Source organism: Zonotrichia leucophrys, chromosome 6, assembly GCF_028769735.1.
Source record: "Zonotrichia leucophrys gambelii isolate GWCS_2022_RI chromosome 6, RI_Zleu_2.0, whole genome shotgun sequence".
NCBI lineage: Eukaryota > Metazoa > Chordata > Aves > Passeriformes > Passerellidae > Zonotrichia > Zonotrichia leucophrys.
In genome coordinates, this window is record NC_088176.1 from 2,430,836 (window position 1) to 2,448,997 (window position 18,162).

General features: G+C 42.3%; 2 protein-coding genes across 2 annotated transcripts in view; one reads left to right on the forward strand and one right to left on the reverse strand.

Annotated features, from left to right (window-relative positions):
- DOCK1 (dedicator of cytokinesis 1) overlaps positions 1–18,162 on the reverse strand; it is a 293,238-nt gene that overhangs the window by 156,379 nt on the left and 118,697 nt on the right. The gene's annotated exons all lie outside the window — the stretch shown is intronic.
- INSYN2A (inhibitory synaptic factor 2A) overlaps positions 1–18,162 on the forward strand; it is a 42,000-nt gene that overhangs the window by 6,312 nt on the left and 17,526 nt on the right. The window contains exon 2 of the mRNA XM_064717057.1: positions 5,649–6,801. Within this exon, the coding sequence (XP_064573127.1) occupies positions 5,654–6,801 (1,148 nt within the window). The 5' untranslated portion in view covers positions 5,649–5,653. The remainder of the gene's footprint in view (positions 1–5,648; positions 6,802–18,162) is intronic.

Below are 18,162 nucleotides of genomic sequence, written 5' to 3' on the forward strand. Positions count from 1 at the left end.
ACAGTAATGCCAATAAGGAACTGCCTTAAACCCTTGTTTTTAACAACCTGCCCTTTAAATTATTTACCAGAAAGTCCCATAAAAATGAAAAACCTTCCAGTGCAAGTCCTGTCTGTGCCTTTTGCACTCCTGCAAGCCAGGACAGCGTGAGCAGAACTCTTAGGGATTCTCCCAGCAACCTCTCCTCAGCAGCATCCTGCTCTTCTTCCTCCCCCTGGAGCAGGGACAAAGCCTTGCCCAGATTTTCATGAAAAAACAAAATAATGCTAAAGAAACCTTCCCTGCTCTCGTCCTGAGAGCCAGGGCTGCAGAGCACAGCGAGAGAAATCAGCATCACTCTCCTCACAGTGACATTATCTTTTCCAGTCCACTAAATCCCAGCAAATGTTTGAGATCAGAACACTCTGAATTCACAGGGACTGTCTTGTTACACTGTGTTTGTTCCACTGGGAAGTTAATAGTTATTAACTCACCCCATAAGTCTACACTGCTTTTAGTGCAAGTGCAAATCTCCTGTTAATGGTGCTATTCCTTGCAAAATTCTGTTATGGGGAAAAGAACCCTTATTGTCCCGAGTTTTATCACATTGAATGGATTCCTTTTAATTTTATGCATGGAACAATATAGGGAGCAACAAAACCTAAGTATTATTAAAATTTGTGCTCCAAAAGCATAGCAGAGATGTCAGAATTAAAGAAAATTGCCTCTACCAGCTTCATTCAGGGAAACTGGCTTGGTTTGTAAGGAAAATTTTAAGTAGTTTATCCTCCAATAGATTCCTGTTTTATCTAAAAGTCTCCAGGCTTATTAAATCGTACATTTTATTTGTTGCCACTTAGTTCTGAAGCTGAAGCTCACAAGAGCATTTAAAGGCATTTATTTGGTATCTCAGCCATAAGCTATGACTTTATACATCATTCTCACAGAGCCTGCCAATGGATGGGAGGGGGGGAAAGACAAATCCAATGCCACAGGATCCTGATAATTCCAAAGGAAGACTTCCAAGGCACTTGGAAATGCAGCAGTAAGGATGACTTGGGTATTGAGCAATAAATAAGCAAGTTCAAGAGAGACAAAAATCAGGTTCAGTGCCGCAGGGTTTCAAAACAGAGTTAAAAAAAAATACTGGTTTGACATTTAGCAGCACTGCTAAGTCTGTTATTCTACATGAACGATTCTGTGATGAAATAAAGACAGGCTGGGCTACCCCAGAGTTCTCCTAACAATCCTCTCATCAGTATTTTTTATCCTCTAAAAACTGGGAATACCTGCAATCCCCAGATTTATCTGGAAGTCAGAATTTCTCCTCAGTCATTTTGTATTAAAACCCTGCAAAATTTCCTAACACAGGCAAAGTTTCTGCAAACAACTTCTGTAATTTAAAACTGCCTAAGATAATTCATATTTCCTAATGCTTTTATCATGACAGTCTTTTTTACTGGACATTACTTTTATAATGATACTAAATAATTTTAAAATTTCTAACATAACACTGTCAGATAATTAACAATGAGATTCCTTTGAAAAGAATATAAATACTCATTTAATGAAGTCAAAATGTATGGGATATTTAAAATTAACATTAGGTTTCTATTCTGGCTTTGTTTCTACAAAGTAAACCTGAGTTTCTTTCTGCTCTTTATTTTTAACAGTACAATTGGATAAACATTTCATGGATACACTTATGACTTATAGACATCAAATAGTTTTTGAAAAGTAAGTGGTTTAAGGTGGTATTTAGGCATATATAATTTTATCTGAGGCAGTGAGGATTTCTGAGGAGAATGTCCAGCCTGGAACTTTCCAGAAGCCTAAAGATGCTGCAGATCACTTCCCACTTTCCATGCAAAAAGCCAATTATTTGCAATTCCCTGCATTATTTTAAGCCAATCCATCCATCCACAAATTCCTGTGTGCTCTTAATACGTGCACAGATGTTTCCAGCTGCACCTCCAAAGCCTTCCCTTGCTCTGGAAACCCAAAGAGTGAAATCTGTGCCTTTCATCTGCATTTGGAACCTGCAAAGTTTAAGCCCACTCTGCGTATTAACACGTCCTGAATCTGCTTCTGTGTCACAAAACTGACAGAGATAAAATGGAAATTGCAAGGTGAGTTCAGATCTCTCTCCCCTCATTAACCAATCAGTCTGGAAATTCCACACTGTAATTCTCCTCCCAGGGCAGTGACTCTGCAGAGTTTGGGATGCAGAGTGAAGGTCCTGCAAAGATTTGTGCCACCTAACTGATGGTTTCCATCATTACCCAAACATTTTATACCCACTCAAAGCTTCCCTGTGCATCACTTATTATTATTATTATTATTATTATTATTAGTTTATTTCCATATTCAGACATAGAGAGATGCTGCTTAAGGGTAATCAGCGAGAAGTTTATAAAAAATCAAGGCTAAAAACTGAAAAACTAAGCTTGTGATTACTTAAATATTTAGTTTAGCAAACCAGCTCTTTGTTTGGAGTAAGTACAGATAAAAAGTTGAAGTCTATTATGTGCATGTAATTGGCATCTGCAAATAAAATTCAAATCCAAAGGTTTTATTACCCCCCTGACAGCACGAGCCATAAACTGAGGAACTCCAGCTCAGTAGTTTCTTCAAATACCCAAAAACCCTGCAGAGACAACACTGTGGCAGTGCCTAAATAAGGCAAAATAGGAGGCAACACTTTGTCCAAACCAAAAATGAAACCAAACAGGAAATATTTTATCAACTCTTCCCTGTGAAGTGTTTAACTCACTTGACTCTTTCCTCAACTGTTCTTTTATCAGCTGAGCACAGAGAGTTCCCCTCAGAGACACCAGGATCCGAGCAAGGCTTCAAAAACAAAATCGACTTCTTTTGGTTGTTGTCATTCCTAATCACAGATATCTCTAAAATTATTACTCCCAGCTACTAGTGGGAATAAAAAACTCTGGATCAGCTAAATCAATCAGGCCTGTGCAGTTGGGCAAGGGAGACAAGCAATTTGGTGAAGAATCAATTTATTGGCTATTAATGACATGCTCAAAATTAACTGCAGAATGAAGTTCCCCATTTATCTACTCTGGGGAATATCTCCAGATTCCTGGTTTCAGCTGGGGTTGGAATCCATGAATTCCATGGGAAGTCATCCCAAACAAACCCAGCCCCTCAAAATGATGGGATTCATGTGGGAGGTAAAATAATCTGAAAATTGAGACAGATCACAGACACTAATGAAATATCAAGCCAATACTTGAAAATAAATTGCATGTTAATGGATCCTGCTGTCAAATAACCAAGTGCCCAAAAATTCACTTTGACAACTCCAAGGAATCCTAAGAGATGGTGGCTTTCAGAGCTAACAGCCAATTTTTATAGCCTTTTTGGGTAAAAACAGACACAGTTACTGAATATTTCAGATCTTTGTGAATGCAGGACTTCATTTTTGCCACAATTTCTTGGGAGCTCAGAAACTCCCACTGGCAGATTTGGAACTAATGGCTGTAATGGCTGTTATACTCTTGTATTTAGGGTTTTTTGGTCAACTCATTCATTTACCAGACTGTTGTGGAAAATTTGCTTCATGGAATTCTGAAGTGCAGTTTTGGGGTTCAACAGCAGTTTTTACAATAGACTTTAATGTGGTCCAGCTGCAAGCTAAAGGACCAGGTTTGTATCTTAGCCAGCACTTTCTTCACAAAAACAGAAAATTCCTGACATTCAAATGTAGTTGATTTATTCCCCTCAAAATCTGTCCCTCATGTGTTAAGGGCACAGGGATAACTGATCCTACCCACTACTCTGCTTTTATCTTCAACCCCCCCTTAGAATTTCCATTTTATTCTTTCTTTTCCTCCAAAACAGGGACTTGGTCACCTTGGTATATCAGATCCTAGGCTTGTATGTATAAAATAACCAGCTGGAAACTGGGATCTGGCAATCTCAGATTCCATTATTTGAGTGGTTTTGTCCTGAATTTTCTCTTCTTTTTGCTTCTTCTACAGACTTTGCACTACATCAGAGTCACAGAAAAACTTCTTCCCCTTCTCCAACAACTGCTGCTCCCTCTCCACTCCCTGAGCAGCACAAATCACACAGAAAAAGGCAAACTAGGGGGATTCTGGAATATTTCAGTTCCCTCTTCACAAATTACCAGGGCCAGGGAATTAAAACATGAAAAAACCATTAAGTAATGACACGTTTTCATGAGATTTTTGACCCAGAAGTCCAACCTTGGACTCTGCGCCATGCACATCTGTGTGTGTCTTTAGGGGAGTGTTACTTTCACTTTTAAACCTCATAAACATTCAGTTTTCCACTGAAAATTATTTCCCCATTAAGCTTTCTTACTTTAAATATAGACTAGTCAAGGATTCATTCCCTTGTGCCCTTGAGTGGGCTTTCTAAAACAGATGCTATTATGGCACTTAACTCTTCAAGAGTTTCACATATTTTATTAAATAGACAAAGGAATTTTAATTAAAAACATATTTCAAGTACACCTGAAAGTCCCTTTACTTGTTTTACATTATACTCCCGAGTCCCTCTGAGGGTTTCAGCAGGAGATATATGCAGAATGTTTGGATTAAGTGGGAATTTGGTAATTCAGCAAGTCTCAGGGAGAAATTTGCACAACAGGAAAGTAAAAATTACAACTTCAAATGAGGTGTAAAAATGAAATCTTAATTATGCAGCCACTCCAGATCTCCTATGATCTGTACAACCACTGGGGTTTGGGGTTTTTTTGGGTAAATGCTGTATTAAGCAGTTGGCATCTTCTCCTCCTCGAGGAGGAGCTTGTATTTCAATGGCAGATAAGTAATTTCTGTGATTCATCACAGGTTTGGAGGTTTTTAGAGCTTAAGGATTTTTTGGGACAAGCAGCTGTATCATAAAGGCACATTACTGCTTCTAGGAAAGGATGAGTTGTTTTGCATTTGAAGTAAAACCTTAATTGATGCACTGCTGACTTCCTCCAAAACTTCACTAATTCACAAATTCTACGCACCCAGCACTACCAACAAGTTGCTAATAATAATTAATCTGTATTTAGTTTTAGCCATGTGGAAATTTTTTTATAAAAATCCAAATAATGACACCTCTAACGACCAACTAAATCCTTGCAAAGAATGCTGAATGCATTACACAGCAGAAACGTGTTTGGTAAGCAAGCACACTCTAAAAATAATGCCAGTTGGACACTTCTTGCTGCTAAACATTTGCATTAAAGGAGAATTAAGGGTGGGCAGAGCTCTCAACTTTTCTTCACTTGGACAAAGACACCTGGTTTTCAATTCCCCTGTAATTTTTACTAACTATCAGGTAAATTCAGAGAAAATTCATATTCCTGAAGGAAACTGCTTCCTGGGAAGCCCTGGCATGAGAGCCACTGTCCTATCCTGGGGAAATTGTTGTAGAATAACTTCTGGCACTAGGAAACCTCCTCTCTGAGGAGCAGGTATTCATAACAGATTGAGATATAACATGATTAAGATACAAATCTCTAAAAAATCACCAAGGGCTGTGACTCGACGGAATCGAGCGCATCGGCCACGAGTCACATCCATTTCAGTGGGATCACAGGAACGTGGCTTAAATATTGCAGAAACCTCAGGGGAAAAAGTAACATTTCTGTTGTAACATGAGGCTTTTTGCACTATTTTTGGTTGCAGGCATCATGGTGAGTAAGGAGCCCAGCAAATGCTTACTCACTGCCTCGGACAGCGACGTCGAGCCCGCGGCTTCCCTGGCGCTGGAGATGAAATATGCGCTGGATCCCAACCGGCAGATCAAGAAACGGAACAAAGCCCTCCAGGTGAGGTTCAAGGATATCTGCGAGGCCCAGAACGAGCAGAGGGACAAGCAGCTCTCCACCTCCTCCACGCAGGACCCCGACAAGAAGGAGGCCAAGGCCATCTCCTACAAGACGGCCTACCGCAAGTACATGACGGTGCCCGCCCGCAGGTCCATCCCCAACGTCACCAAGAGCACAGGAGTCCAGACTTCCCCTGATCTCAAAAAGTGCTACCAGACCTTCCCTCTGGACCGGAAAAAAGGGAATATTCTGAAAAGCGCCGCGACCGTGGACACGTTACCGAGCGAGAACAACGGGTTCCTGATCGAGGTGAAGGACAGGGAGGGCCGGGGCGCGGGCGAGGCCGCGGCCTGGGGCAGGAAGGCCGGCAGCCTGCAGACGGCCGAGTTCATCTCCCACATCTCCGAGCGCGCCGCGCACGACAACGGCGCCGAGGCCTGGAAAAGCAGCAGTTTGCACAGTTCTCCCAAAGAGCCTCCTCGACCCAACTTGGCCGAGCCCGGCCAGGAGGAGCCGGCACGGCCCTCCAGCCGGGGCAGAGCGGCGGCGGCGCGGCTGGGGAGCGACGAGGCCGCCCAGCCCCTCCACGGGAGGGTCTTCAAGACTGAGGTGGCCACGGTTTACCTGCCGGCCTCGCAGCCCGACCTGCCCGGCCTGGGCGACTGGGGGCCGTGCCCCGAGGAGGACGACAAGAGGACGGTGCAGCTGAACGGGGTGCAGCCCCCGGCCGGAGATGCCCGAGCGTGCGCGGCGCGGGCGCAGTGCCCGGCCCCCGAATGTAGTGACCAGAGCCTGCAGGTCAACGTGGCGTCCATGGAGGAGAGCCAGCCCTGCCGGACAGCCGTGGCCGTGAGCCAGGAATGCCAACAAATCGTGCCTCACACCGAAGTTGTGGACTTGAAAGCGCAGCTTCAGATGATGGAGAACCTGATCAGCTCTAGTCAGGAGACCATCAAAGTGTTGTTGGGTGTTATACAGGAGCTAGAGAAGGGAGAAGCTCACAGGGAAGGGTGAGTAGAAGCTTTTTTTAATGAGTATGAGCTGACTGAAATGTCTTTTCCACCTTGAGTTTGCTGATGCCAACGCATCCCTGCCACCACGCACGTGGCGCTCCTCACACGGAGTTTTGCTGCCTTCGGAGAAACCTGCCAGCAGCATTCAGATTGCTATCTGCCAGTCCCAGGGTGTAATTAAGTAATTATTTAACGAAAGGCCCATAATACATCTTCCTGTGCCTTTTCTAAGGAGCACAGAACGAGCCGCTCTCCAAACAGGATTAGCGAGGATGTTTTCACATCAGCAACTTGCATTAGCCATAATTCCTCACATGGCATGAAAAGCAGCAGCAAAACCTTAATTCTGTAAGAGACTTACCTTTTTAAGATTAAGGGATATTATTACAACTCCCAGTGTAATTCCCTTAATGGCATATGAATCTCTTCTGGTTTCCTTTCACCTGAATTTTTCATGGTATTTTTATCAAAAGGAAATGAAATGAAAACTTTGAATATCAATGTCTTTTTCATAACTTTCACACAGCCCTAAACATGACAAACCCAAAAAGAAAGAAACAAAATTGAGTTTAACCCTAGCTTTCATTATTTAAATTAACCCATAAGGCATTACAAGTACTGAACTGTAACTCAGTACAACCTTTAGCCTTTACCCGGACAGTTCAACCCATCTTTTATCACCTTAACCAATATTTTGCAGACTGACTCGCCTTAGTTCCCTCATCTTTATTCAGTGAACATACCTGAAAATGTATGTGCGCTGTTTGTGTGTTTTGAAATACTTCTGTAGTTAAATCATAATTTGCCAGAAGAGATCAGGGCTTTAAAATTAAGAAAACAGCAGCTCATTCTACAAAAGCAGCACCTGCTTTTGTTCAAGTCAGAAAGGTGCATCTTTAATTTAAATTTCTTTAGGAATGTAGGAATCATGTGAATCCTTAAACTCAACATGTCTGGCATTAAAAAGTCATCTTTGTTGGATCCTGCTGTCAACACGGCCATTGTGCTGTTAGTTTATTTTACAGCTAGCTGTATTATTATTTATAACCTTATCAATTATCAATATCAAGGACCTTATCAAGTCCTGGATAATCAGACTGGGACATTTCTTGGCCTGAAAGCCACACAGGTTTCAATGATCTTAAAGATCTTTACCAACCGAAACAATTCTATAACTCAATTTTTTTAAAAATTATTATTCAAAAAAAGAACTCCCCTGATTTTCTTAAATTAGAGAAACTGCAGGAGCTTTGGCAAGAAGTGCCAAGCTGCTTTTCAAATCACAAAACACAGAAAACTATTTCATCATCATAACTCATCACCCGTTCGTCAAGAACCCTGAGTGCACAAACACCCACATCAGAGCCACCTGCTATAAATACTCTGCTTCCTCCACACAATTACATATCCAGATTGTATCCCTTCCCAAGGACAGTACAGCCACAGGTGCAACAAACACAATAAAAACAGACTTTACATTGCCCTGACAGAGCAGAGCTGTCAATGCCGCCAACGTCAGGAGTGCATCCCTGCCCTTGGCACAAAACAGATCTTGGCCAAACTATCCAGGATTGTCTTCAGATAATTCCTCTGCAGCTGTCAGCCTTACAAAGCTGTATTAGCCCTAAAATGGTGAAATTATCCATAAATCCCAGTTTAGAATATCTTCACAGCCTCTTAGGCTCTGTATGGAGTTTCCAAGGCTCCATCTGACCAGGAAGTGCCCATTTAACAGCGCTGCTTTACACCTGGAGCCACCTCCGGCTGCTCCTGCACGTCCCAGACACGTCCCAGACCTGCTGGGCATGCAGGGTGTCAGGATGGGCAGGGAAGGAGAAGGAGGGAGATGCACACTCACACATTTTCACATCCCTGCATTCCAGAGCCTTCTGATTTGGTGGCTGTGGATGATTTGGAAGGAGACTGCACAGCTTTGTGCTCGGGACCTTCCGCAGCGATGGCTCTCTCCAGAGCTGGGAGAACACTCTGTTCTCCTGCAAACACCAACACATCATTAACACTCAGCCTGTCTTTATCCCCAGCTCCCTCAAATTACACAACTCCTGCAATAATAGGCTGCCCCATCCTTTTATTAGAGTAATTCTTGCCAATTGCTGCATTCATCCTACACCATCTTTGCTACAGATCCTGTGTAAACTATTACATATCTCCTCAGTGCCAGCATGTTGAGCTTTTTTCCTGTTGTAATCAGGTTTTAGGTCAGTTTAGATGAAGAAATTAAAGCAGTTCTACTGTTTACTGTAGCATCTTCCATCTGCTAGAACAGCAAGAGATGTTTTGTACTTATGGAACTCACCTGCTTTTTCTGATGTACATTAAATTCCTTACAGTAACACACTACAAGAAACAAATACAAATAACACGCTGCTGGGAAAGGAAAAAAATATGAAGGGAAAAAAAAACAAACACCAAAAGCAAAAAACAAAGCCCCAACTAAATTTCTTAATCAGATTTTTCTGCCTTTAAGGAAATCAGTGTTCTTTAAGTGCTGTTGCAGTGCCATGGGACCGGTGCTCAGTGGATTCATTTTCACTAATATGCTGTAGGTCCTGAACTGCTATTACTGCAATTCATCACTAAATGAGTCGATGCCAGCAGAACTGTAGCAGCATCTCTGAAGGCAGCAGTCTCATCCTTTGGGTGCCTATCATCTATGTGTGCTTTTGAAAATGTCAGTGCTCCATCATCTGCAATTAGCAACAACAGCCAGCACTCAGCTCTGCTCCAAGGGAAGGGGAAAGCCACTGGAGCAGGAGGGGAAACACAAACTGTGATCCCCCTCCCAGTTTCAAAGGACATTATTAAAATTCTGTGTAATGTGCATTGCTATTTACTAAATCCTTGGCAAAATGGCTGTTCTACCTCTCTGTGTGGAAGCTTCTACAAAAAAAAAGCAAATTACATCCCAGCAAACATTGCTGGATGCCTTAAGTCATGCATGAAGGAAGTGCAGAGCTGCAGCTTCAATTAAGAGTCCCAGCTCAGAGTTAAAAAAAAACATTGAATATTACATGATGCAGGGTGCAGCTTTACAACACCAACCCAGCCTTATGCTCCAGTTTTATTCTGATAAATCATCAGTGATCTCACTTTACAGACATATTTGTCTGTGTTCAGAGGGAGAATTTAGGAAGCCAAATGTGTGGAGCATCACTAAGGCTGACAGGGCTGCAAGCACAATACAAGTTAATCATTCTAAAACCTGGCTAACAAAGATCTGTGAAATACAGAACAGAAGATGAGCACATAATCAGAATTACTTTGCTGCTGGAGAACAGCAGTGACCTGCCCTTTAAATCCTTCCCGTGGAAGGAACAGTAATCTGGGCCCTCCTCATTATACAACAAATCAGCAATTTTAATAAACAAAGTGCTCAATTTGCCACACAAAAACAAGTCACAGTATTTTGACTCTGCCAGGCCAAATGCTACACACCAGACAAGAGTTAAATGAACCTGTTTCAGAGCTAATTTGCATTCCTCTATTAGTCAGCAGTGGTTCAGGAATTTAAAGAGCTCTCAACAAACTCCTTCGAAGATGTTGTCATGGATGGAATTTAAATGCCATTGCATGTTTTTCAATGACTAAGGGAGTTTTGTGCCTCACATTCTCATTTCTGAGCAGAAAATAAGCCCACATTGTGTGTCTGGATGGAGGTTTGCACCCAAGGGAAGGGGAGAGCAGGGAGCATCCTCACCCTGAGCTGCTCTGCCAGCCCTGCTCCTCAAGGTCACCCAAACTGATCCTCCTGCTCAGCAGAGATGGCAAATCCAAGTCAGGGAGCCAAAGCAATTATTGCCTGCCTTGTTTGCTCTGCTCCCAGCCCTGCTCTTCAGAGCAGACCAGGGAGACAGAGCAAATCAAGGCAGGAACAACCTCCATCCCCTCACCTTCCAAACCTGGAGATCCTTATTTCACACTGGAGAAAAGGAAGTTAAAAGAGTTCACAAGAGCAGAGCCTCTGAAAGCACAGCCTTTGGGAGTGATGTGTGAGCTGCAGGAATGGCAGCACAGGGCTTGGGTTGGGATTTCCCCCTCTGTGGCTTTGTTTTGCCTCTTTTTCAATTATAGCCCTGGCAAAGGGAACGTTTAACAGGATCATTTCTAAGAGAAAACCTGGAAATGGAGGGAAACAACAGATAAGCTTAACTACAAAAGACAGCTCGCTAGAAATAAATACATGAAAAGCAGAAAGAATAGAGCAAATTGCATCTGGGATGCACAAATTGTGTCATATTCTGAGTGACTGCAGGTTTTGGGAGGCTGTAAGAACAGCCTGGGAAGAGGATTGTGATGAGTGCCTTTATTTCCTGCTGTGACCTTTTCACATCCATCCATTCTGCCTGGAATCATCTCTGAAATGGTCACACTCATTTCATTATCCCCAAAACCACCTCCTCAATTCTTCCCTCTTCTCTCTCTCTGGAGCTGAGGCATTGTTTTGTATTTTTTTATGTTTTGTATTTTTGCCATCATTTACAGCTCATTCCCAAACAGAAGCTGTACCAATCCACCTTCCAGAGGCAGAGCCAGGGAATCTCTTTGGATGCACCTTCCTTAGCCAAGAAAAAGGAGTAATTCTGCACAAATCAGAGTTTTGTGGACCTTGTGGTGCTTGGGCCAGTGATAGTTCAGTGCTGCTCACTCAACCCAAAGCAGGAGCAGCACAAAGACACCAAAATCCATTTACCTGCCCTCAACATAAGAAATTTGGTTTTCCAAGCTCTGAACCAGCCTTTTCCTGCTCCCCCAAGCACAGCTGGAGCAGAGCAGGCCCACACTGACACCTCAGCACTGGAACTATTCCATAAAACCCCAAAACCCCATGGAGGTTATTCCAGTACCTGCTGCCACTCCATGGGATCCACTCTTATCTAAAATTCTCTTATGTAAAAAAATCCCAAACCAACCAACCAATGAAAGCTGATGATATAAGAGTGATCACTGAAATATCCACTATCACTGAAGGTAAAAAATCCAGCATCAACTAAGGTTTAACCTCAAATACCTTTTTTCTTTAACCTCAAATTCTGTTTTTTAACCTCAAATTATGAGGTTTTTTAACATCAAATTCCATTCTTTTTAACCTCAAATTCCATTTCATTTTAACCTCAAATTCCATTTTTAAACCTTACATTTAATTTTTAACCTCAAATTCCATTTTTTAACCTTAAATTTCATTTTTAAACCTCAAATTCCATTTTTTAACCTTAAATTTCATTTTTAAACCTCAAATTCCATTTTTTAACCTCAAATTCCAATTTTTTTAACCCCAAATTCAATTTTTTTTGAACCTAAAATTCCTCTTTTTAAACCTTAAATTTCATTTTTTTTAACCTCTCATTCCAGTTGTTTTCTAAATCAGACCCTTAACACCTGTCTGGAGTTGGATGTCCAGAGCAGTACCAGGAGTATCTCAGAGCACAGCATTTCACAGGCCTTCAAACCAGCATGAGATTTATGTTTTTGATGGGATTTTTCATTAGAGTTGGACACATTTATTCTGGGGCTGATAATCCAAGTTTCAGATCAGATTGGCAGAGTGGATAAAAAGGGCAAAGTCTCCCAGTTCCCAGACATCCTGGAACATTAATGTGCAATAATTCAGAGTTCCTGGGTACTATAACATTGCAGATAGAGAGCTCTTCAATAACCCTGCTGTCAGAGCCACTCTCTGTCAGTCCTTGTGAGGAATTCAGTGGTGGGAGGCTTTCAGCAAGGAAAAGAGGGCAAAAAAAGGGAAAAGTGAACACTTAACAACAACCAGAATGTGAAATAAACATTAAAAAAAGAATAATATTTTTAGCAAAGTTACTTGGTATTAATGTTCTGTTTTCTCCCCCAAAAATGCCACTAGGAATGTTCTGAATCTCACAACTTATTTTGCTAATATAGTCCAGCTTTTTATCTGCATATACTGTACGGGCAGAATTTAATGGAAATGTATTTGAACTACTGAGAAAAATAATTTGATTTCTATCTGGTTGCTATTCACTGGACTTTAAAACCAAGAAGAAATGTCATTCCCCACCACACCTCCCTGTTCCAGCCCAGGATCAGCAGCTTCAAAGTGAAATTAAGGTTCAGGACTTCTCCAGCAGATTGGCTGAAGGGACACAAAGGCCAATAAAAGCAAATCCCCACAATTCAAATCTGGAAAAAAACTGATGGAGCCTATTAATGAAAGATTTAAAAAAAGTGTAAGCAAACAATATTATTGCTAAATATATCCGTAGGAATTACCATGGATCAGAAGCTTCCCAATGTCACCAAGCTGCCCAAATCATACACCTGCAAGGAGAGTTTCCCTGCTAAATCAGTCTGTTTTTATAAAAAAGATCATGACTGAAGGTAAGGAATTACGAAGTTTGCACAATTAGAATAATCCTTTAATAACTGCAGTTTGGCTGTTGGCAGTATCAGAATGCAGAGCCACGAGCCTGTAAAAATGGGACCAAAATGAGCTTTAGAGTGTTAAATTTCTCACTGCTGTTCCTTCACCAGGAGATGAAACAACTGATTTCTAATTGACACCTCCTTCTGAGCCCGTGCTTGCACAAAGGTACAATTATCTCTTATCCTGACTGAGGAAAAATGGCAAAAAAAGAGCAAAAAGACTTGTCTGAAGATGGGGGTGGTTTGTTTTCAAACTGCAGAGCCTCCAGCTACTCCAGGTTCCAGATTTGGGACAGGCTTAAAAAAGCTTCTGTGCAGCACATTTAGGAAAGGGAAGGTGAAGAGCTGGGAGATGATGGAGGCCTGAGCTGCATTCAGGCACTTGGGGGATGATCCTTAAGGTCCCTCCCAGCTCACACATGCTGGGATCTGCGGCCTGAGGAAAACCAAAGTGAGGAGTTCACAGGCAGGGATGTGTCCATCCTCCCTGCTGCTGTGGTGTGTTCTTAAGTTTGTTAGTTTGCTCCCCCCATTTTCTGTATTACTTCCTGCTGCTACCCTGCCAGTTAAGTTACTATGGAAATGAAACTGCTCCTCCCTTAGTTTCTCTTATAAAGTGAAAGTTGTTTCCTCCTTGGAGTCAGTCAATCACTCCTTTTCTCCTCCCAAGTTTCGAGAATTTTCTTTTCTATGGGAGTTATGGTTGGCTGTAGCCCCGGAGCCCCTCCTATGATTTATAACAGTTGGTTACTTTAGTATATCAGTTATGTTTCGTACCTCCAAATATGTATTTCTATTAGATAGCCGAGTTTCCCTGCCTTCTTCCCCCCTTTTTCCCTTAAAACCCTCTCCTGCCCCCTGTTCGGGGCCATTTGCTGGGTGTTTCCCAGCAATATGATCTCTAGCTGCATGAAACCAACCAGAAGTAGGACAGACACAACTCTATGGGGGAACAGGGGGATTTTTTCCCCTCAATTCCAGTGTCAGAGAATCCCAGAATGGTTGGGATTGGAAAGGACCTTCAAGACCATCCCACTCCACCCCTGCCATGGGCAGGGAACCTTCCATTATCCCCTCCAAGCCCTGTCCAGCCTGGCCTTGGGCACTGCCAGGGATCCAGGGCAGCCAAAGCTTCTCTGGGCAGGGCCTCACAGGGAACAATTCCTTCCCATCCCAGGGAACAATTTCCTATTCCATGTCCATCACCTTTTCTCATTTTAAAACCACAGCTGTGTGTGGTCCACTAACTCCTCAGGAGGCCAGCAGAACTATTCTGGCATTAAGAAGGAAATTTTGGCATTAAGAACGAAGATTACCCTCTGGAATATTTGAACCTGGAGTCAGTTAGGTAATTTCTTTGATAAATCAGATTTGTTTACTTTATTGTCATCCACACAAGCTCCAAAGAAATTCCAGAGATGGCACCTGGAACTATGGACAAAACTCAAGCAACTGCCACATTCCTGGTCTGTGGATTCTCTTCAAATTCCCATTATCCAAGGAAATGAGAAAACACAAAAGTACTGCTCAGACTGCAACAGGCAGAGTTCAGCACTTCCAATCCTTCCTGCTGCTTTTTGGTTTTATCTCCGTACATCTTCCCATCCTTCTTGCAACTACAGAATCCCGGAACCATTTAGGGGGGAAAAGACCTCCAGGAGCATCAAGTCCCACCTGTGCCTGATCCCCACCTTGTCCCCAGCCCAGAGCCCTGAGTGCCACATCCAGCAAGCACTGGCTCCACACAAACACCAGGAGCAGTGGTCAGAAATTCTCCTCCCTCTTTTAATTCTCTGCTGCTGCACAACGTTTGGAATCTTAAACAATCCTGCCTGATGCAGTTATTATTTGAAGCCAGTGTAGGCTTAGAGATACAATGCACAGAGGGTATTTGAGCTTGCACTGAAATCACAGCAAAATGATGAAATAATAGCACAGATTTTGATTTCTCCCATCTTCCCTCCTTTATAGAAACAATTCCTGGGAGCAGCCTCAGCTCAGCAGTCCAAGCCAAGCAGAACCCCAGGTGCTGTGTGGCAGCAGTAGGAACTCAGCTCAGGGTGGGAACAGCAGGAGCTGTGAGGGCACAAGGATTTCCACCATCTACCACATCACCCCAGCTGCTCCCAAAAGTCACACACCCAAAATTAAATATAAACTCCCATGGATTTGGGTGTGTAAGAGCAGTGGGAAGTGGGAAGAGGAACACTTGAAGCTGCAGGAAAGGATGGGTGGGTGCAGATCTGATGATGAGCTGCTGCCTCAGGAGGCTCCAGGCAACGACCCCAAATCCAGGTAAAAACCCCAAATCCAGTCCTGAATCCTCCCTCAGGGGGAAACCACAGTGGGGAGAGATTTGGGATGAAGGGGGAAGGGACAGAGCTCGTCTCAGCCTCACTGCTGGAATGTGCTCCCGGATAACCTGGGAAGTGCCTGGCCTAAGAATTACCCACCAGCAGTGCAGCTGCTGCTCCACCACAGCAAATTCCCTGAGTGGTTATTAACACCAAAAGCTGACATTTTAATTATCCTCCTGGTTTTTCTGATGAGACAACAAAGGCACAAATATTCAGGAGAAATGTTTGACCTTGCACACACCTAATTCCTGTAAGATTTTGTGATTTCACTTGAAATACATTTTAATTCTCTTTGTCCTCACTGTGTTTTTTATTAAAAAAAAACCTCAACAGTCCTATTAAAATATATAGTTATTTAAAAAAAACCCAACACTCCCTGACTAACCTGAGTATAATAGAAAATGTATTTACAGGGTGAAAGCTCTTGAATTGCTGTCGTGGGAGTCGTGCCGTACGCCCACAGTGCAAATACCTCAAAAAGCAAATTAGTCATCTGCTTCCAACTGTCAGGATGCAGCAAAAGACAAACCACTGTCTTGGAACGAGCCTGAAAAATCTCACCACTGACTTTCTCTACATGGCAAAGGATTTTTTTCAGCAGCCAGATCAGAAATATCAACCTTGAAATAAGAAGAGAGAGAAGAGTGTTCAGAGAGAAGGGTGGATGGGGTTTGGACAGCCTGGGATTGTCCAGGGCAGGGGGTGGAATGGGATGAGCTCTGGAGAGAGGAAAACTGTTTTCACTAAGGTTAATTAATCCTTAGTTAGAAAGGATTAACTAAACCAGCCAGCAGCACAAAGCTGGGATCACTGAGACCTGTGTGATCTCTGAGTGGGAAAACAAAACAGAGGGAAAGAGGAAAAACAGACTCAGCAAAACCATGGAAAATAGAAAAAATAGTTAGGAGGAAAACCAGAACTAACCCAAGCACGCCAGACCCTGAAAACACGCAGAGCAAATCCGTGTTTGCATCCAGAAGAGCCTCAAGGTAATTCCTGGAAGCACAACATCCATCCTGATTTTTACCCTCTCTAAATGCAAACTGCTAATTGGTAATTATCAACTTCAGGAAAACACAGCAGCAAAAAGGTTAAAACAATTTTTCTACTTTGAAAGTGATTTTTCAAAACACCCTTAGAGGAGCCAAAGGCTGGCCCAAGGTGGTTTAGACCTGCCCAGACCTGGTTTGGGAGCAGAATCTGAAGTTCTTAAAGGAACTAGAGACTTTCATCCACTAAAAACCTGATTTTGCTGATATACAAATACATTTGTATGAGTTTCCCATTGAACTAAAGTGGTAAATCTTTCCTAGGGCTGAATAAACCTCTAGGGCTAAGCAGGATTTATTTTAACCTAAAATAAGATGCAGAAGATATACAAGAGATTTTTCTGCATTTTACATGGCTGAAAAATGACTTACTCAAGTCATAAGGACAACTAAAGCTCTCATGACAAAGTGGAGTCATTTTATTTTGCCAAAAGGCAGATTATGTTTGTAGCAATAATTCCAATTTTCTCTTGAAGCACAGTTACTGGAATTATCAGTTCTGTAATACTTTAAAGCAAGAAACAAAGATTTTGAGAAGTTCTCCACCCAACTGTTGATTTTTAAAGCATTTTTCTGTAAAGATGGGCAACCTTAGGCCAGGTGGGATGGGGCTTAAATCAACCTGGTCTAGGGAAGGTGTTCCCATGGCAGGAGGTGGAACTGGGTGGGTTTTAGGACCTTTTCCAAGCCAAACCACTCTGGGATTCTGGGATCAGTAGGTTTAACCAGCTGTGTAATGAGTTGTCTCAGCAGCTCTGGGAAATAATAAAACAACTCCAATTAATACCAAGACTTGAGGAGAAGCAGGGCCTGCACTTCCTCTGAGCAAGGCCAGAACTGTCACATCAAACACACTTCAAAGGCCCACTGCCTGCCTAAGATCATTTGTTTCACTATATTTAAATAACAAACATCAACCAAAAACAATTCTTGAAGTCTGTTCATCTTCCTTGCTGGTAATAATCCATCAAAAGTGTGAGGAACATCAAGATCATGCTGCTCTGTACCCATCACAGCCACTTCTGGAAAATCCTGCCATTAGGGGACTCCAGATCTAACAGATCAATCCTTCTAAATCATTGCTAGGAGTTTTTTCTTTATTTTAATAGATGCCCATTAAAAAAAAAAATCAGCATACAAAGATCTAAGCTTCCCTCTCCCAGCTCAATAGAGTCTCTCTAATTTATACAAGAAAAAAAAATATACAAATGCAAAGATTTTGATGTTTAAGTTGGTGTTTTTTTTTTAAAAAAAAGCCTCCAGCAGGTGCACAAATTGTGTGTTTCACAGGGATTTAGAGAGTGTAATCCCCTTGGGCTGCTCTGAAAATTGCAGCCTATTCTTAGTTCCTGCCAGCCCATGTCAGCAAAATGGCTGCTCTTCATTATGATATTTTAATGCTTGGGAGTGTTAATTGAGGTTAAGCTCAGGTTGTACCCAGAATGCTAAAAAAAAAATTTAACCTGACAGGAAATGAAAGTCTCCTGAAAATAATATGGAAAAATGTGTGAAAAACTGGAGATGAGATCTCCTTT